This window comes from Mesoplodon densirostris, chromosome 13, assembly GCF_025265405.1.
Source record: "Mesoplodon densirostris isolate mMesDen1 chromosome 13, mMesDen1 primary haplotype, whole genome shotgun sequence".
Lineage (NCBI taxonomy): Eukaryota > Metazoa > Chordata > Mammalia > Artiodactyla > Ziphiidae > Mesoplodon > Mesoplodon densirostris.
The window spans coordinates 67,969,461-67,991,346 of record NC_082673.1 but is presented as its reverse complement, the minus strand read 5'-3'; the positions used below and the strand labels follow the sequence as shown (position 1 = coordinate 67,991,346).

Genomic DNA, 21,886 nt, shown 5'->3' with positions numbered 1-21,886 from the left:
CCTAAAATATTCAAACATTACATTATCCAAAATATATATTTTTTCTTTTGTCCATGAGGTATGAGGATGAGACAAGAGTTAGAAAGAAGAAAGAGATAAAAGGGAGAAATGAGCTGACATTAAAGAAGAAAAAAGAAACATGAAAGAACAGTTTAAAAGGGGAAAGAGAAAAATAGAATATTCTGTGAGATGGAGAGTAGAGAATAAGAACTTTACACTGTACACATAAACCATTTTTGTTTAAAGCAGAAGAAAACCCCTATTCTACATGATTATTACAAAGCTTTTTCATATGTCATATGTGTCAGTTGACTAATCCTAGTGTTCTTGCCATAAGAAATAAAAATCCATGTAAAGAAAAGGAAGCTCAGGCCATTTGATTATAGATTCATTTCAGCAAGGACTGGCACTCCTACCAGGCATTAAAGCCTTTGAAAAACTTTGAGACCATGCTATGGCTGACATTCAACTTCAGGAGTAAATGCTAGTGGACTGTCCCTAGCATGGATTCAGCCTCACTTTTTACTTTTAAGGGCAAAACATGAGGGACTCAGGAGCCATTACACCACCTCTGTCAAAAGCCCATCTATCTGCAGGTCCCTGGGCTTTTTAAGAAACATGTCACTGCATCTATGGAGGGTCTTTAAACATAAAACACCCTACCTCTTATATTTCTGTTGCATTGTTTTGAAAGCACATACTTAGAGACAGAAGAAAATTGTATCAGATGACTTCTGTTTCCTGCCAAGATCACACAAAAAGGATATATTACCTTATGCCACTTAAAAAATAATGTATACCTTGTAGAACAGGTGTAAATCCAGAAAATCGAATATATAACAGAAGGACATATGAGATTTGTGTGAGACAAGAAATAGATTCTAAATGACATTCAGATGATAGCTCAGTTTAGGTTTTACCATTTGGTCCCACTGCTAATCTTTACATAAATGAAAATATACTTTGCATTTCTATTTTTAACTATAAATATTTTTAGTTTCAAATGTTATGAATAAAAATGATTTTGCCTTTAAGTGTTCAAAAGTTCAAAAAAACAAAAAGGCTTGATGTCTTAAAAATTCAAATATGAGAGTCAAGTGCAGAGTTATCTTAGGTTGATATCAAAGAATTATCTTTAATTTGTGTTCATTTTCAATATTTGTTATCTGGATAAAATTTTAACTGCTTCAAGGCCTTTGAACTTTCTATTTTTTTCTCCTTGGAACATGCATCCCCAAAATACCTTTTGGGCTTACTGCATTGCTTCATTCAAGCTTTCACCTGACTGTCTTCCTTGGCCATCCTATCTAAAATAATTTTCTGCTACTCATCCTCCATTCGTTCTCTATACCCTTATCCTGCCTTTTTTTTTTCTTTACAGCAACCACTCACCAGATTATATATAATTTGTTTATTTTCCTAATATTTCTTGCCCTCCTCTCCCTGCCACTCTATTCTGTTTATTGCTCAACAGAAAGAGGACCTGACATACAAGAGGTGTTCAGTAAACATTTGTTCAATGAATGGATTTTAGCAAATAAGTGTGATGATTTCATGAATTTTTGTAGAGGTAGAACAACTGGCCAACTTCCCAAATCCAGGGTCCATGTAGTTTTAACTTCAGTCTTTCACCGCATGGTGATACTCTTGCTCACTTTGCTTGCTTAGACTTTTACAAGCCATCTTGAAGCCACAAGACTTTTTTGAGAATCGATAGGAGAGATGCATAGGTAGATTTACATATTACATGGTTAATTTTATTCTTAGAAAGAACAAGTTCTCTATTGATACTTTGCAGTTTAGATATAATCTTTGACAGTCTATTCAGGGTATTATACATAATGATTATATTTTCTCTGCCTTCACTAGTTCAATGAATACTCAGTTAACACCTTAAACCAAGTGAGCATCCAACTGAAACCAAAAGAAAACAGTGCCCTACATTTCTATTGATTTCCATCTCAATTGTAATTGTTTCAGTTTCACAGTTCTTACTACTGCTATCAACACTTTCATTTTTTCTGTCATAGTAGAACAGAATACAATGTTGAATAATTTTGCAAAAAAATCGACATACTAAAATTAAACTATTGGCTTGAAAGCAGCCCCATTAGACATGATGTGCAAGTTGTACTTATAGTTAAAATGGTCAAATACTAAGGGGATCCACAAATTTAACTAACCTGCATAAGAAAACAATATTTAATAATCTTGTACAAATCTGTCATATCAAGTCGTTCTTAGGTAAATTACAATAAAGTACAATAATATTTTAATAAGAACATTGGACTTGGAATAGAGGTAAACTTGAAAAAGTTGATGAAGACTGAGTTTTATCTTCCAAATTTGACCTTGTTACACTTCAGATTTCTTAAAATTTTTAGTCTCTTAAAATCCCAAACTCTCCTCCCTCTGAGACTCTGTGATAACACCCTGTAGCCACTAATAGCTCTGACAATATGTGGCCTTAGACGTAAGTACTTCTGTTAATGGGAGGTATCTTTTGAGAAGCCCCTGAACCTGCCACTTACCCCCCACCTTATGGAGAAGTCTTTAATTAGCTGCTTATCCCATCACCCTTATCAGGCTTTGTTTTTGCAAGTCCTTTAGAGAACCAGAAAGAACCATTTTCACTTGTATTGACTCCAAGGCAACCCATGTCTGTGCCATCTTTTCTCAGAGTGGGAAAGAAATAGATGAAAAAATATATACAATATCTGAATCCTCATTCATTGATTAATTTATTCACCCATCCATTCAACCATAAAAAACTTATTAAATATAATACTGAATAGCATTTACTAGTATTTGTATGAGTTACTAGTATTTGTATGCTGTTAAGCATTATCTCATTTAATATTGACACCAATGCCAGGAGTAAGATAAGAATACTATTTCTCTTTTGTAGATAGTAAAACCCCTATGGTTTAGAAACAAAAGAAGAATTAATATTTGAACCCAGGTTGCTTGATTCTAAAGTTTGTTCTCTTAATCTATATGTTATGTTGTATAATACTGATTAGAAGGTAACTTTATAATACATCCTTTTTAAAATAGAAAAGAAATGTTAGGCTAAGTTATATACATGGGAAGTAAAACTTTGTAAAACATTATTATGTGGTAATGCATATCTGGGAATACTTTTATAATGTAATATTTTGTTGGTAAAAATAAGAATGATTGAAGTAGAATTAAATATGGTTTGTTTAGGAAAATACTGGGAGAAAGGAATGATGCAGGAATGGTAAAAAAGTAACTTGTAATCACAAGATATATCACAGATATCACAGATATACAACCAGTCACTCAATAATTTATTTAACGAGCACTTATTTCGTGCTTACCAAGTGTCAGGTCCCTTTCTAGGCACTGGCAACATAGCTTTGAATCAGAAGATAAGACCTCTGCCCTTATGGAGTTTACATTTTGTTCAGATAGTGGTAAATACTAAGTAAAGCAGAGGCTGAAGATTAGAGGAAGACATCCAGGGCATGTTGCTGTTTTATATCCAGATGAGGTGAATGAAGGGGGCTGGGAGGTATATAAATAAAAGTCAAGGAGGTAAGCACATGTATAGACTATGAGGAAGAGAAAGGTCTAGTCATGTTCAAGCCACAACAAGAATCTCACGTGTCTAGAACAGAGTGAATGATGGAAAGAGTGACAGAAGAGTTTGGAGAGGGAGAGCAGAGGCCAAGTCATACGGAGCCTCAAAGTCTGGGAAGAGTTAGAATTTTTTCTAAGTAGTGTGGGAATTCATTGAGCTAGAGAGTGATGTGATCTCAGTTTCTGGAAAGTCACTGTGGCTAGTGTAAGGGGCAGGGGGTGAGTAGAAGCAATAAGACTGAATAGAAAACTATTGCAGAAGTGGAGGGAAAATTTAATGGTGATTTAGATTGGAAGATCATGATCAGTGATGAGAACTGGTAAACTTTGGGATATATTTTTAAGATAGAGCTGACAAAGTTTGCTGACAGATTGAATATAAATGTAAATATGAATTTGAAAAGAAAGATAAATTAAGAAAGATCAATTAGGTGGTAACATTTACTGAGATGGCAAATAGTATAGATGGGGGAGAATTTCAAAAGTATTGTTTTGGATGTATGAATTTTGAGATACTTAGTCGATATATTATTGTAGGACTCTGGGTAGAAGTCATGGCTAGAGATAAACATTTAGTAGTCATAATCTATAGATGACATGGAAATGGATGCCACCACTGAGGGGCGGTAGTTACAAAGAGATGAGAAGATGTTGTAGGTCACAGTGTTACAGCATTTACATTGAAAGCATCAGAAGAAGGAGGATGAGCTAAAAAAATATTTCTTTAAAAATGCTTTCTCGGGCTTCCCTGGTGGTGCAGTGGTTGAGAATCTGCCTGCTACTGCAGGGAACACGGGTTCGAGCCCCGGTCTGGGAGGATCCCACATGCCGCAGAGCAACTAGGCCCATGAGCCACAACTACTGAGCCTGCGCGTCTGGAGCCTGTGCTCCGCAACAAGAGAGGCCGCGACAGTGAGAGGCCCGCGCGCCGCGATGAAGAGTGTCCCCTGCTTGCCACAACTAGAGAAAAGCCCTCGCACAAACGAAGACCCAACAGAGCAAAAATAAATAAATTAATTAATAAACTCCTACCCCCAACATCTTCTTAAAAAAAAAAAATGCTTTCTCACACTGTTTTAAAAGTTTAAAAATTTAAAAAGTTTATAGTATTCTTTTGAGTAATTACCCTAGATTTTTGCATTCAGTTTTAGAAGTGGCACAAAACTACAGTATTACCTTTTAAAAAAAATTATTACAAAAATATATCCTGGTATCTCACCATTATATTCAGATTAGGACAAATGTCCAAGGATCACAGTGCCATTGGAATCTAAAATAACAGTAGTTGTAGCAAAAGGAAATATAATTCATTGATTTCTTACTGCATTCCAAGCAGTGTGCTAGCTTCTTTATATACATTATCATACCTATTTATTTTCCACAAAAGCCCCTCAGTAACAATTTCATTACCATTTCACAAACAAGGCATCTGAGTTTCGGAGAGTTCAGGGAACATGTCCAACGTCACACCGTGTTTCAAATCATAAGCTGGGTCATTCCCAGAATCAAGCTGAGGCTACCAGCAGTGTAGGAATTTTGCTTTAAGATTAGTACCTTTTAAAACTGTTAGAAGCTTTTATTGACATCAAAGCAGGTCTCCATACTTATTCTTTCTTGTAGTAGTTGTACTGGCAATAACCAGACTGAAACCATATTGAGTATTTTCTTTCCACTGAAGAACATGAATGTGGAGCCAAACCACCAGTATTCAAATCCTGTCTTCATCTCTGACTAGCTATGTGATCTTGGGCAAGTTATTTAATCTGTTAGTGACTCCATTTCCTCAGCTGTAAGATGGGGAGAATACTTACTCATGTCTCATTGGACTGTTGGGAAGCTTTAATGAGTTAAAATATGTAAAGTGCTTAGAAGAGTGTTGGTATATTGGCTGTATATAAATGTTAGAACATAATTGTTATCATCATCAGTATTGCTCTGCAAAGGATTTCATTACTACTCAAAAGATACATGAAGAGAAAAGTAACTAATGTAAGAATTCTTCCAAAATTCTATACCTAGATATGAACAATTTTTAACACATGTCAGTGAACTTGTTAGCAATATAATACAAATTATATGCTATTATTGAGTTAATTATAGTATGACTTTAGATATGCCATTGTAAGTTTTCCATTAATGTTGTCTAATTATTTTTTAAAGGTTTTTGTGCTATAGGAAGACAAATTTCATTGTTCTTATGAGTTTTAAAACATAGTATGATTTGGTTGTGTTTGCAAGTCTAGCATCTGTCTAAGATGTTATCTCTGACCTTTTCTCCTATTTTAATTCTTTGCATTAGAATGAACTCCCTTTCTTGGCTTGCTTTACTTTCAGTGCCCTGTGGTGGAACTTTAAGTAAGCGCAAAGGGACTATTTTGTCTCCTGGATACCCTGAGCCTTATGACAACAATCTGAATTGTGTATGGAAGATGACAGTGCCAGAGGGAGCTGGCATTCAAGTAAGAATATTTAAATTTTTCTTCTTTCATTGTATATTTGAAGTTATTTTTTTCAGAGATGACAGGATGCACGTAATTTCTAGAATTTTAGCCAGTGCTTTTGACAGATGTGGCTGAATTTAAAAGAAAGATAACAACCTAAGTGTCCATCATCGGATGAATGGATAAAGAAGATGTGGCACATATATACAATGCAATATTACTCAGCCATAAAAAGAAATGAAACTGAGCTATTTGTAATGAGGTGGATAGACCTAGAGTCTGTCATACAGAGTGAAGTAAGTCAGAAAGAGAAAGACAAATACCGTATGCTAACACATATATATGGAATTTTTAAAAAATGTCATGAAGAACCTAGGGGTAAAACGGGAATAAAGACACAGACCTACTTGAAAATGGACTTGAGGATATGGGGAGGGGGAAGGGTAAGCTGTAACAAAGTGAAAGAGAGACATGGACATATATACACTACCAAACGTAAGGTAGATAGCTAGTGGGAAGCAGCCGCAGAGCACAGGGAGATCAGCTCGGTGCTTTGTGACCGCCTGGAGGGGTGGGATGGGAAGGGTGGGAGGGAGGGAGATGCATGAGGGAAGGGATGTGGGAACAGATGTATATCTATGACTGATTCACTTTGTTATAAAGCAGAAACTAATAAAAAAGAAAAAGCAAAAGAAAAGAAAGATACTTACCATTAATTTTTTCACCTGCAAGTAACAGAAAGCCAATTCAAGATAGCATAAGCGGTAAGAAAAATGTGTTGCTCCACATAACATGGAAACTTTGAGTAGGATGCTTTAAGCATTGTTTATTTCAGAGGTTCAGTCGTGTAATTCCTGACCCAGGTTTTTTGTCCATCTCTCTGTTCTGCTATTCTTAGCATGTTGGCTTAGTTCTTGGACTTCCTTTCTCATGGTTTTGAGATGGCTACAAAAGCTCTAGGCAAACAGGCTTCCACATCAATGGCCAATAGACAAAATGGAATCTCTCTATTTTATGTACTTTTGTAACACTTAAGAGAACTTTTCAAGAAACCTTCCAGCAGACTTTCCCTCCTGTCCTATGGACCAAAATTACAATGGTACCCATTTTTAAGCCATACACTGGGCAATAACAAAAGATTTACTATGATTTGTCTTAAAAAAATTAAGATTAGGTACCTGGATCAGGCAAGGGGCTTAGCCTTCTCTGGTGTACACAGCTCTCATTTAATTGAACAAAACCATTCTCTGTCAGCAAAGATGAAGAATGCTATTCTATAGACGGTCAACAGTATCTACCATATTACTTCAATTGTGACCATTTTGTGGGGGGAGCAATTTGACCAGCTACTCTGTTTGAGAAGGAAATTATTTCTGGTTAAGTTGATAGCATTTTACTGCTGAGTCAGTATTTACCCCATGGAACACAATTATGCTTCACAAAGTATTACATAGTCTATATTTTATAAAAATAACTTGACTGTTTCTCCAATTGAGTCATAGGGTTTTGCTTTAGAAACTTGAGATATATATCAGTCATGGAAAAAGTAGCCAAGGCATCATTCATTAAACCTGAAATTAGATAGAAGTACAATTTTCAGTAAAAATAACAAACTTTTCGAATTTATCTTTATAACTTTTCAGAAAATTCAAAAAAAATACTTGAGGCGTCAGGTATAAAATAGGCCAATAAATCAATGAAAAAGCTTGAAATGTACTTTTTCAGTGTTTTAAAAACATTAACAATCAAAAAACTGCTTATATTTGGCTAGTTGTACTATTATTTTATGGTCAACTTGTAAAATTCGAAGATAACCAATCAACCCTATCCTATTATTGGTAGAATTAATAAAGATTTTAGGATTGTCCAGACAATCTGAAATAAGGTGATACCTTTAAAACTTTCCTAGAACATTTACTATATCATATGCCTATACATTTATGAAGATTATCCTAGAGCATTTATATAGTGACGTCAGCTTGACCATTTCTATCTCATCTTAAAATAATAATGCCCTTGGCATTTCCCCTCTAGTTCTCATCCTCTATTTCTGACTCCCTGCGATGTGGCTTCAGCATCCAATGCTCTATTTGAGTCATTCTTATAGTGATCACTGAGGACCCATGCCATTAAATCCATTGAATTGCTCATCCTTCCTATTTCGTTAGCAGCATTCTATCCTACCCATTCTCCCCTCACTTTTTTTTTTTTTTTTTTTTTTTTTTTTGCAGTACGCGGGCCTCTCACTGTTGTGGCCTCTCCCATTGCGGAGCACAGGCTCCGGATGCACAGGCTCAGTGGCCATGGCTCATGGACCCAGCCGTTCCACGGCATGTGGGATCTTCTCAGACCGGGGCATGAACCCGTGTCCCCTGCTTCGGCAGTCGGACTCTGAACCATTGTGCCACCAGGGAAGCCCTCTCCCCTCACTCTTAAAATACCTTTTCCCTCCATTCTACCCAATACTCTCTTGGATTTTGTTTTGTTTTCTTTTCTACATGTATGGCTTCTGCTTCTACATCTAGGAACATGATCTCCTCTTCTTCACTTCATCACATATGGTGTTTGTGAGATTCTGTGGGCTTTGTCCATCTCACATTACACCATTCTCTCTGCCACCTTGTCTACTTTCACAGCTTCAAATACCATTATGTGCTGATGATGTCCAGGACCTGAATCACAGTAGATAAACAGAAAACATCTTTTTTAAATGAAGGATTGAATAAATGATGAGTTCTTTTTTAATTATTTATTTTTTGACTTTTTGAATTTTATTTTATTTATTATTTTTATTCAGCAGTTTCTTATTAGTCATCAATTTTATCCACATCAGTGTATATAAGTCAATCCCAATGGCCCAATTCATCACACCACCACCACCACCCCCGACCACTTTCCCCCCTGGGTGTCCATACATTTGTTCTCTACATCTGTGTCTATTTCTGCCCTGCAAACCAGATTATCTGTACCATTTTTCTAGGTTCCACATATATGCATTAATATACGATATTTGTTTTTCTCTTTCTGACTTACTTCACTCTGTATGACAGTCTCTAGATCCACCCACGTCTCTACAAATGACCCAATTTCATTCCTTTTTATGGCTGAGTAATATTCCATTGTATATATGTACCACATCTTCTTTATCCATTCATCTGTTGATGGGCATTTAGGTTGGTTCCATGACCTGGCTATTGTAAATAGTGCTGCAATGAACATTGGGGTGCATGTGACTTTTTGAATTATGATTTTCTTGGGGTATATGCCCAGTAATGGGATTCCTGGGTCATATGGTAATTCTATTTTTAGTTTTTTAAGGAACCTCTATACTGTTCTCAATAGTGACTGTATCAATTTACATTCCCATCAACAATGCAAGAGGGTTCCCTTTTCTCCATACCGTCTCCAGCATTTGTTGTTTGTAGATGTTTTGATGATGCCCATTCTAACTGGTGTGAGGTGATACCTCATTGTATTTTTCATTTGCATTTCTCTAATAATTAGTGATATTGAGCGGCTTTTCATGTGCTTCTTGGCCATCTGTATGTCTTCTTTGGAGAAATGTCTATTTAGGTCTTCTGCCCATTTTTTGATTGGGTTGTTTGTTTTTTAATATTGAGCTACATGAGCTGTTTATATATTTTGGAGATTAATCCTTGTCTGTTGATTCATTTGCAAATATTTTCTCCCATTCTGAGGGTTGTCTTCTCATCTTGTTTGTACTTTCCTTTGCTTTGCAAAAGCTTTTAAGTTTCATTAGGTCCCATTTGTTTATTTTTGTTTTTATTTCCATTACTCTAGGAGGTGGATCAATAAAGATCTTGCTGTGATTTATATCAAAGAGTGTTCTTCCTATGTTTTCTTCTAAGAGTGTTATAGTGTCCGGTCTTACATTTAGGTCTCTAATCCATTTTGAGTTTACCTTTGTGTATGATGTTAGGGAGTGTTCTTATTTCATTCTTTTACATGTAACTGTCCAGTTTTCCTAGCACCACTTATTGAAGAGACTGTCTTTTCTCCATTGTATAGCCTTGGCTCCTTTGTCATAGATTAATTGACCATAGGTGTGTCAGTTTATCTCTGGGCTTTCTATCTTGTTCCATTGATCTATATTTCTGTTTTTGTGCCAGTACCATACTGTCTTGATTACTGTTGCTTTGTAGTATAGTCTGAAGTCAGGGAGTCTGATTCCTCCAGCTCCATTTTTATCCCTCAAGACTGCTTTGGCTGTTGGGGGTCTTTTGCATCTTCATACAAATTTTAAGATTTTTTATTCTAGTTCTGTAAAAAAATGCCATTAATAGTCTGATAGGGATTACATTGAATCTGTAGATTGCTTTGGGTAGTATAGTCCTTTTCACAATATTGATTCTTCCAATCTAAGAACATGGTATATCTCTTCAGCTGTTTGTATCATGTTTAATTTCTTTCATCAGTGTCTTATAGTTTTCTGCATACAGGTCTTTCGTCTCCCTTGGTAGGTTTATTCCTAGGTGTTTTATTGTTTTTGTTTCAGTGGTAAATGGGAGTGTTTCCTTAATTTCTCTTTCAGATTTTTCATCATTATTATATAGGAATGCAAGAGATTTCTGTGCATTAATTTTGTATCCTGCAACTTTACCAGATTCATTGATTAGCTCTAATAGTTTGAATAAATGATGATTTCTAAACCTAAATATCTAATCCACACCTTTCACCTAAGCTGCATGCCATTAATCCAACTGCCCACTGAACATTTTGAGCTAAACTTCTAACATCTCTAATTCAACCTGTTCAAAGCTGTCTTCATGACTTTCTTCTCAAAGTTGTGAATCTTCCACATTGTGGTCTGTCTCAGAATGAATCCCTTAACCATTCAGTTGCACAAGCCAACAACCTTGGTGATTTTTTTTCTGTCTCCAACTGCACAAAGAACTGTGTCAGGTCTGTCTTTCACAAACCTCTCAAGTAAGTCTATTTTCTCTATCCACACTTTTACCACTCAAGTTTAAGTGGCCATCATCCCTGTCCTGGGTTCGTATTCTCCTCCAATCTATTCCTCATAGGGCAAAGAGAGTGATCTTCTAAAAAAAAAAAATCTAATGCTGTAACTTTCCTACTTTACAGTACATCAGTTATCCTTGCTATCCTTAACTCCTCAACATAGCTGATTACACCTTTGTGCTTTATCCTCATTTCTTGCCTCTGTTTTAGTTCTTTATAGCAAACTGGCTCTCCCTCTCTTGCCTCTTGGCCTTTGTGAATGTTCTTCCCTCTGCTGGCAACACTCTCCATCATCTCCCTTTATTTGGCTTATTCTTATTCATTATTTCAGTCTCAAGGTAAAAACAGTTCCTGTGGAAGAACTTCCATGAACTTGATACCACATTAAGTCCTCTTGCTATATGTTCTCATAGATCCCTATAATTTCCTTATCGTAACACCTGTCACATGTTACTGCTTTTACTTAATTACCTATAAGCTCATGAGGGCAGTAACCAAGTCTGTTCTGGCAGCTAACGCAGTGCCTTGTAGTCTGTGCTCAGTAAATATTTTAGAATGAACCAATGAATACCTGCAAAAGGTGTGGAGTTTTAAGCCACTTTAAGGAGTGATGGTCCATAGCATGATGGACCAATACGACATCTGCAGATAATGTTATGTGATATATCACTGCCTTAGCCAAACACTGTTCAAAACCGGACACTTGTATCAATGACACTATAAAATCTTTCACTGAGAGAGAGTGGAATGGACTTATATATACTACCAAATGTAAAATAGATAGCTAGTGGGAAGCAGCCACCTAGCACAGGGTGATCAGCTCAGTGCTTTGTGACCACCGAGAGGGGTGGGATAGGGAGGGAGGGAGGGAGATGCAAGAGGGAGGAGATATGGTTATAAATGTATATGCATAGCTGATTCGCTTTGTTATAAAGCAGAAACTAACACACCATTGTAAAGCAATTATACTCCAATAAAGATGTTTTAAAAAAAACTTTCACTGAGGAAGCAATGTGTTTAATGATTGTACATTAGAAAACAAAATTTGAGTTTAGCAGAGCATTTATCAAACTTACAGAGTGTGAAGCATATTGGACTTTTTAAAATACTCTATATAACTACCAAGAGCTTTTTTCTAATTAACGTCTTAAGTGTTTGCTAATTTTAGACATGTCACTAAATCATAAAAAATTATAACACACACACACACACACACACACACACACACACAGTATATGACATATTTAAAATTTCACTAACTTCGCCTACAAACGAGCTGGCTAGTACACCAGATTTAAAGCAGTGTTTAACTTATTTTATTCTGTTGGGCTAAACATGTGTGTGAATAAAGAATTATTTGAATATTCAATAAATCATATATGAAATGAAATGGGATAACCACTGGTGGAAAGAACAGAAAAAACATTTGGAATGCTGAAAAAGTTACAAATAAGATAGGTGATTGAGAATTTTGAGGAAATAACCTCAACAAATAAATGAACTTGTTGTATTACTGTTACATGAAAAGTGTGTGGAGAGGAGTGTATTCATTTGTTTCCCTGTTTATTTTAGCAAGGTACATTGGAGGGAGAATTCCAAAGGAGCTACATTTAACAGTAACAGAGTTACCAAGCAAAGAGCAATTGTTATGTGATGAATCAGTTTTAAAAAATGTTGTTTACTTAATTGTGTCAATTTGTAGAATGAGATGATAATGAGTCAGTATAATCATCCAAACAAAGTAAAATGTGATTTGCATGTTTCTATGAGGGATACCATGTTTTAGTTATTGGAAATTCATTACCTCATAAAGCTATCCTGTTGTCATAATGGGCAACTCCATCTAATTTAAAGTTCTGAACACTGAATCTGTAGCTGCTCCTTTAAGTAAAAGACTTAAAGTCTTTTACTGGACTCTCATTTGGCTTTCTGTCATAGTGGGTCCTCAGCCATTTACTTGAGTCTCCTATACCCTCTGTGTGTTTAATATGCCAAACTACATTCACAATTTGCCCAGAATCCTAGGGGCAAACTGCATTAGTTTTCTGTGACTTCTGTAACAAATCCTAAACTCAACAGCTTAAAGTAACAGAAGTGTATTCTCTCATGGTACTGGAGGCCAAAAGTCCCAAATCAGTTTTACTGCCCTGAGACTGAGGTGCTGACAGGGCTGCTCTCCCACCACCATTCACTCTCCCCTCTGCTCAAGCTCTAGGGAAGATTCCTCTCCTGGCCTCTTCCAGCTTCTGGTAACTGCCAGCATTCCTTGGCTTCTGGCCACATCACTCCAATCTCTGCTTCTGTGATCACACTGCATTCTCTTCTGTCTGTGTCAAATCTTTTTTGACATCTGATAAGAACACGTGTGACTGCATGTAAAGCTCATTTAAATCATCTAGGATAGTCTCCCTATCTCAAGATATTTAGTTTATTCAGATCTGAAAGACCCTTTTCCGTACAAGGCAATATTTACAGGCTCAAGAGATCAGGATCTGATATCTTTGGGAGCCATATTCATATATATATGTCCAGAATTAAACAGATTTTCTTCCTGTCTCCAAGGTAATAGGTTTTCCTGAGGATGTCTACATTTTTGTTTGTGTCATCCCTCTGATCTCAATAACTCAGGGAAAAAATTATTTTAAAATCTTTCCTGTCATTTCCATCTCCTATTCATATCACACAAAATCCAGTAATTTCCCCTATAACAACACATGTGATGTGACTTCTGGGTCCCCCTTTCTACCATTCCTGCCTACTAACCTACTTTATTTAGTCTTTCATTGCTTCTCATGTGGACTACTGCAATAAACATTAAAGTTGTCTTTTCACTTTTATTTTCTTCACTCAATTCAGTAATACCTACTTAAAACACAGTCCTGATTATGCTCCTTCAATCCACCTTCTAAAACCTTCAATGAAATACTCCTCAATTGCACAATTATTATGCTGGTATTCAGTCTTTATAGCCCTTCTCTCTCATTCCCTTCTTTAGCTAAGATGCATTAAATCCTCAGTACACACTAGGTACTATTCTAAGGTAAAATCATTTAATTTTCACAGCAAACCTATAAATTATATACCTTTATTACAGTGATTTATGTAAGAAATCTATGGCACAGAGAGATTAACAATTCTTTTCAGGTTACATGCCAGTGAGTAGATGGAGCCAGGAAGTTGTATACCCTGGCATTCTAACGCTAATATTTCTTGTATTTATCCAGAACCTTTACTCTTTCTAACTTTTCTCTACTTTTTCTAAGTTTGCATGCCTATTTTCTCTTGTGTGAATACCCTCCACTGTGGCTAAGTTAGATTACTGATGGGTCACTAAATCTCCCTCAAGGCTTGTCTCCTCTACATTTTTACTAACTCAGTATCTTTCAGTGGAAAACTGCTCAATACATTTTGCTTATCTCAATTGTCAACTCTTGCAAGAATCCTTACTTTTATTTTCTCTTTCTTTTTTTTTTAAAGCCAAATGTGACTTTTTATTTTCCTGAATTGAAGGAAAGGAAAATTCAGATATGAAGAGAGAATTGACCATTGTTTAAGGAGTCGGGGGTTATATTACAATCATACAGCTTAATTCCAATCATCTTTCTGTCCTGGAACATTGCCATTGGGCCTAATGCCTGTCACACAGGCAGGGTATCTGTTGCCATGTGGCACTCATCCCTGGAAAAGAGGCTCCAGCATTCATTTGAATGGAAGAATGATGAAGGCCTATTTTGTGGATAAGAAATTTTTAATGAATGCAATTGTTAGAAGTACTTAGTGAATGAGTGTGATGCTTACATCTATAATAGACTTTAGCTAAATAAAAATAAATTTAGTAAGGCTATTCCTTTACCTCCTCCTAAACTATAAAATATATAATAAAGAAAAATAGATAACATCCACAGTTGTGAGGGTTTTCTGGGTTCTTGCAAAAGCTCAAGCTGTGCCAAGTGAAGTGCAACAAAAGAACACATGCCTCTTTCTTTAAATAAACTTTAATAGACATGAGAGAATTATACTCCAGCATTTTCCTTATCAACTTAATGGACCTTCACAGTGATTTAGTTATTACGATGCCATTTATAAAAATATAGCTATTTATAAAAATAATCTTTAAAAGATGTACCCAAATCAGTAATAAAGTATGATTTTTGGTTATCCATATTGAAATTTATTAAATATGTGCATAGTGGATTATTATGTTAATTTTTAAAAATAAAATAAAGACAGGAAATTTAGCAAAGGTTATGCAAAGTAAAACATAATAAAATGTATCCAGGATAAACCTAGTTCAAAAAATGTATATATTATAGAGTCTTATATGCTTATGTGGTCCTCAATGTGGACCACAAATCTGGTTATTCCCTAATAGGTAAAGCAAATGAGAAAACTCAGTCACTGACAAGAATCAAACATTCCAAAACAAAAAAGTTAAACAGCTGTTTTGGAACATGCCTTGATTCAGATTCCAGGCACTAAGACATTAGATTAATCCAAAGCTGAGGTGGTGACGGACATTTTCAATGTTATACCGTAGTGAACACTCCTAGATGCCTCAGAGGCTTTTATTATAAAAGTTAGTGCATGTAGGCCAGTGTCATAAAGGCAAAGATCAGTTCTGTTAAAGTCCTTCCATGAAGGGCCACAATGATATGGTCCAGGCTTTAAGTTCTCTCTTGCAGAGGAGATAAGTAGACTATAGTATATGTATCTCATTAAAAGTATGTGTTCTTACCAGTAATTATTATTTCATAGGTGCAAGTTGTCAGCTTTGCTACAGAACATAATTGGGATTCTCTGGACTTTTATGATGGGGGAGACAACAATGCTCCAAGACTTGGAAGTTATTCAGGTAAATGAGAGAGCTGAGCTTAATTAAAATACATTATAATTAGGAATGTAAGATCTCTCTCTCTCTTTGAAGAGCTCCCTAGAACTCTGACTTGGTGGTTTTAATTTTGCTTTTTACAAACTATATGCAATGAACTAAATTACAAGTTTAGAAGTTTGAAAGTCTTTAAAGGTAATGAAATTGAAATTGATGTTTAAGACCTTACTGTAGTGTTACTATATTTGTGTAATTATTTATTGATGTTTTTGTGTTACTAGTATTATTTTTAGCTGAGCTATGGTTCAGGAATAGTATGTATGCCCCTCTCCCTTAAAAAAAAGGATGAGTAGTAATAGTGAAAAATTAGACAGTGCTTGGTAATTATGGTATATTCACTTAATAGAATGTTATGCAGCCATTAAAACAATTATAGAGACTATGTAACAACATGGTAAATGCTACAAGGTACCATTGAGTGAGAATAAAGAAAATACAAAATTAATTCTATGAAATGAATTAAATTATATAAAATTCATACTATATACATATGTACCAAGACCAGAAAGTTTTAAAATTTGTTATGGTTTTTAAAGGTAGTTTATGCATTTATCTAACAGCTTCTTATAGAATATTTAGGATAAAATGAAGTTTTAATTTTAACTGTACCTTTTACTTTAATTTTGATTATAGTGTTTAACTCTAGAAATATAAACATAGCTAAACTATAAACTTACATATTTCAGATATACTGAATTTTGAATGGTATTAAGTTTTTAATAGATTAAAAATATTTTAGATATAGATTGAGAGAGAAATTTTTCTTGGAAAAATTGTATAAATTTTTGAGTATTCATTTGTCTATAATAGACGAGGTGTAATACTTTCTGAATAATAAATACAATAATGAAGATGATGAAAGTGATAAATAATAACAGCTGTTGATTACCAAATGCTAGCTCTGCATGAAGCTTGTCGTACATTTCCTCATTTGATCTTTTTAGCAGTCCTGGTAGGTGATTGACACTAAGAGAAATTAAGTTGCCCGAGGTCGTACAGCTAATGTTAGAATGAGACTGGGACCCAGCTGGTGTGACTCCAGAGTCAGAGCTATTAATCACTAAGATCCTCAGAGACCAAAGGCAGTCTGAGTGACCTTTGAGTTTCTGTTTACCTCTGTCTTCAGTGATTCAGTTAGGACGCTATAGACAGAGCAAGTTCAGGGGGGAAAATAAAAGCAATCGTGTGTTCTTTAATGAGTTTGTCCTGGTTTCTCCTATAGAAGACTCAGTGATTAAGGTTCGTAGAGTTAGGTAAAGTGTGAAGTAACTAGAAAATTACAAAAAAAATTGTTTGCAACACTATCAACTCAGATGTTTGTTGAACTTTATCTTGAGACCGTTGACAGTTATTTTTATGGTTGTCTTTTGAAACTGCTTGAATTGTAAAATTAAGGATCTTGAACTATTACTCAATGTCAAATAGTCAAGAAGTAATTGGTTCAAGCAGATATGTTATATTTTCAACTCAGTAATTGAATAATTAAACTTGATTTCCTGTCGAAGTTCAGAACACGATTATATAGCATTTGCTAAGAGACAAGGCTGACACTAGTTCATAATTGGCATCGTTTTGAATGCTAACTACCAGCTTTGCTGTCAAGGTGTAAGAAACATCAAGGTACTTGATCTGGTATAGAACATAAATGTATATATTTAAATATCATAATAAAGGCCAATAAATGAATATATCTTTAAGCCCATACAAAATTTTGTTATTATACCATAAAAATCGCATGCAGACTTTAAAACTAAGTTTATTATTAGCTTGTACATGAACTACTGAAATCCACATGAAATTCAAAATAGTTATTTTAGGTGACTAGTAAAATTTACTGCTTTGATTTTCACCAGCCTTCTTTTTTTGCTCGTACCTATTTTTAGGGAGCAATCTAATGTGCTCTCGAAGGTCTGTCTCCTTGGAGATAGTCAAGAACAGTAATATGAAAGACAAATATGTGAGAAATATTTTTATTTAAAAATTTTGTAAAACACTTTACTAATATATAATTTCAGTGATAACTAATTGGCTAATTAATAGTTAACTTAGTTTTATTAATAATACTTATTATGTGATCACTGAACTACTTTTTCAATTATCGTTTCAGGAACAACAATTCCCCATCTTTTGAATAGCACATCTAATAATCTATATCTAAATTTTCAATCAGACATCAGTGTTTCTGCTGCAGGATTTCACCTTGAATACACAGGTAAATATATCATGTGCTATTCAGGAAAATTAAGAACAAATTTATATTAATTTTAAATGTTACTTTTCTGAATATAGAAAGTTAATGGACTTTGCAAAAGAGAACATTTGGGCTTACTTTCTTAAGATTTTGAAGTGTTTCTTCAACTACAAAATTATATGTATAAAGTTCTGATTATTTTCATCAGAATTTACATTTTCTTTTTTTTTAAGTGTCAGTACACTTAAGATAAGATTTACCCTCTTAACGAAAGTTTTAAGTGCACAATACAGTAGTGTTAACTATAGGCGCAGTGTTGTACAGCAGATTTCTAGAGCTTATCCGTCTTGCATAACTGAAACTTTATACCCATTGAACAGCAACTCCGCATTTCTCCCTCCTCTCAGCCTCTGGAAACCAACATTCTACTTTATATTTCTATGAGTTTGACTATTCTAGATACTTCATTTAAGTGATATCATGTAGCATTTGTCCTTCTGTGTCTGGCTTATTTCACTGAGCATAATGTCCACCAAGTGCACCAATGTTGTCACATACAACAGAATTTTTTCTCCTTTTTAAGACTGAATAATATTCCACTGTATGTATATAATGTATTTTCTTTATCCATTCCTCCCTTGATGGACATTTAGGTTGTTTCCATATCTTAGCTATTGTGAATAATGCTGCAGTGAACATGGGAGTGCAGATATCTCTTTGAGATTCTGATTTCTTTTGGAAATATACCCAGAAATGGGATTGCTAGATCATAAGGTAGATCTACTTTTAATTTTTTTGAGGAACCTCTATAGTGTTTTCCACAGTATCTATACCATTTTACCTTCCAACCAACATTGTATAAAGGTTCTAATTTCTTTGTATTCTCACCAACACTTAACTTTTTTTTTTTTGATAAACAAGAGCATTTTATAGTTATCATGGAGAGTACAAATCATAACAAAAACTCCAGTTTTGAGTATTTTTGCACCAAATGACATAACAACAACAATTCTTAAAGTAAATCAGCATGAACCATAAGAAGAAATAAACAAAAATGCATTGTGAAATTTACCAAAATTGACACTAGTAAAGACGGATATTCTAAATAGACCAATTATCATAGGACCAATATAGACAATAATTATAAAATACAAAAAAAAACATACCTGGTCCAAAAGGCTTCACACAGAAATATTACCAAATCTTTAAAAACCAGGTAATCACAGTGCCATTTAAATTATTCCATCTACTTTTTGTGGCGTATACCATAGGTTCCAATATTGTCTCAGTGTAAAACTATAAACCAGCCTCTTTTATGAACATGATGCAAATGTTTTAGTTTTCCAGCTTGCTGAGATTTAACTAACATATAACATTGTGTAAGTTTAAAATATACAATATGAGTTGTTCAGAATGTAAATTGGTGCAGCCACTATGGAAAACAGTAAGGCTCCTCAAAAAACTAAAAATAGTGTTGCCATATGATCCAGCAGTCCCACTCCTCATATATCCAAAGAAAACTAAAATTCAAAAAGATGCATGCACCCCAATGTTATACAACACTGTAAATCAACTATATTTCAATTAAATAAACAATCAAATAAATAAATAAATAAATAAATAAAACATATGATGTGTTGATTTGATACATGTATCTATTGCAAAATGATTACCACAATAGGGATAGTTAATACTTCCATTACTTCACATAATCACCTTTTGTTTTCTGTGATGAGAACATTTAAGATCTAGTCTCCTAGTAACTTTGAATGATTCAGTATCATTAACTATAGTCACCATGCTGTACATTGGATCCCCAGAACTATTCATCTTATAACTGGAAGTTTGTACCCTTTGATTCACATCTCCCCATTTCTCCCAATCCCAGCCACTGGCAACCACCATCCTACTCATAGTTTCTAAGGGTTTGTCTTTTTAGATTTTACATGTAACTGAGATCATATGGTATTTGTTTTCTCTGAGTTATTTCACTTAGCATAATAACCTGGAGGTCATTTTTTGTTTTTGCAAATGGCAGGATTTCCTTCTTCTACATGGCTAGAGAATATTTCATTGTATATATGTACCACATCTTTTTTTTTACTCATCTGTAGAAAGACACTTAGGTTGTTTTCGTATCTTGGCTATTACAAATAATGCTACAATGAACATGTAGTGTAGGTATCTCTTTGAGATCCTGATTTCATTTCCTTTGAATATATACTAAGAAGTGGGATTGCTGGATATATGATAGTTCTATTTTTAATTTTTTGAAGAACCTCCATACTGTTGTCCATAGTGGCTATACCGATATTCATTTCCACGTCTATAGGTGGCTTTGGGTAGTATGGACAGTTTGACAATATTAGTTCTTCCTATTAATGAATATGGAATATTTTCTCATTTATTTGTGTATTCTACAGATTTTTTTCATCAATGTCTTATGAGTTTTATTGTACAGATGTTTTACCACCTTGGTGGAATTTGTTCCTATTTTACTATATTTTTCCAATGCTATTATAAATGGGATTATTTTCTTTCTTTCTTTTTTAGATATCTTATGGTTATTGCATAGTATCACAACTGATTTCTTTATATTGATTTCATGTGCTGAATTTTTATTAAATTGATTTATTCTAATATTTTTGGTGGCATCTTTAGGATTTTTCTCTATATAAGGTCATATCTTCCAAACAGACAATTTTACTTTTCTATTTGGAAGACTTTCATTTCTTTTTCTTGCCTAATTGCTCTGACTAGGACTTCCAGTACTATGTTGAATAGGAGTCATGAGAGTGGTCACCCTTAGTCTTGTTCTTAATCATAGATGAAAAGCGTTTAACCTTTCACCATTGAGTGTGATGTTAGCTGTGGGTTTTTCATATGTGGCCTTTATTATGTCTTGGTAGGCTGTATGTTTCTTGGAATTTATCCATTTCTTCTAGGTTATCTAATTTGTTGGTGTGTAATTGTTCATAGCAGTGTCTTATGATCCATTGTATTTCTGTGGTATCAGTGTAATGCCCTCTCTTTCATTTCTGATTTTATTTGAGTTCTCTTTCTCTCTTTTTTTTAATCTATTTCAAGTTTACTAATTTTTTTTTTTTATGTTTTAAAAACCAACTCCTTGTTTCTTTGGTCTTTTCTATTGTTTTTATATTCTTCTATTTTATTTCTGCTTTCATAATTGTTATTTTCTTCATTTTGCTAACTTTTGGTTTAGTGTATTCTTTTTCTAGTTCCTTGAGTTGTAAATTTAGCTTTTTTTTTGAGATCTTTCTTTTTTTCTTAATGCAGGCATTTATTGCTATAAAATTCCCTCTCAGAATGGCTTTTGCTGCATCCCATAAGTTTGGGTATATTGCATTTCTGATTTTGTTTCTTTCAAAATATATTTTAGTTTCTTCTTTGACTCATTGGTTGTTCAGGAGTGTATTGTTTAATTTCAAATAGTTATGGATTTTCCAGTTTTCCTCCTGTTACTGATTTCTATTTTCATGTCATTGTGGTCAAAAGAGATGTTTGATATGATTTCAATCTTAAATTTGATAAGACTTTGTTTGTGACATAATGTATGATCTGTCATGTAGAATATTCTGTTTGAACTTGAGAAGAACTTGCAATCTGCTACTTTGGAAGGAATGCTTTGTATATGCCTCTTCGGTCTATGTGGTCTAAAGTATAGTTCAAATTCAATGTTTTCTTAATGATTTGATGTCTGGATGATCTATCTGTTGTTGAAAGTGGGGTATTGACGTCCCCTACTATTACTATATT

The 21,886-nt window shown here is 34.4% G+C and overlaps 1 protein-coding gene across 3 annotated transcripts in view; it reads left to right on the top strand.

Annotated features, from left to right (window-relative positions):
- CSMD3 (CUB and Sushi multiple domains 3) overlaps window positions 1-21,886 on the top strand; it is a 1,097,518-nt gene that overhangs the window by 932,745 nt on the left and 142,887 nt on the right. For all 3 annotated transcript variants that reach the window (XM_060116495.1, XM_060116494.1, XM_060116493.1), the window contains 3 exons: window positions 5,941-6,065; window positions 15,786-15,882; window positions 18,026-18,130. In XM_060116495.1, the coding sequence (XP_059972478.1) occupies window positions 5,941-6,065; window positions 15,786-15,882; window positions 18,026-18,130 (327 nt within the window). The remainder of the gene's footprint in view (window positions 1-5,940; window positions 6,066-15,785; window positions 15,883-18,025; window positions 18,131-21,886) is intronic.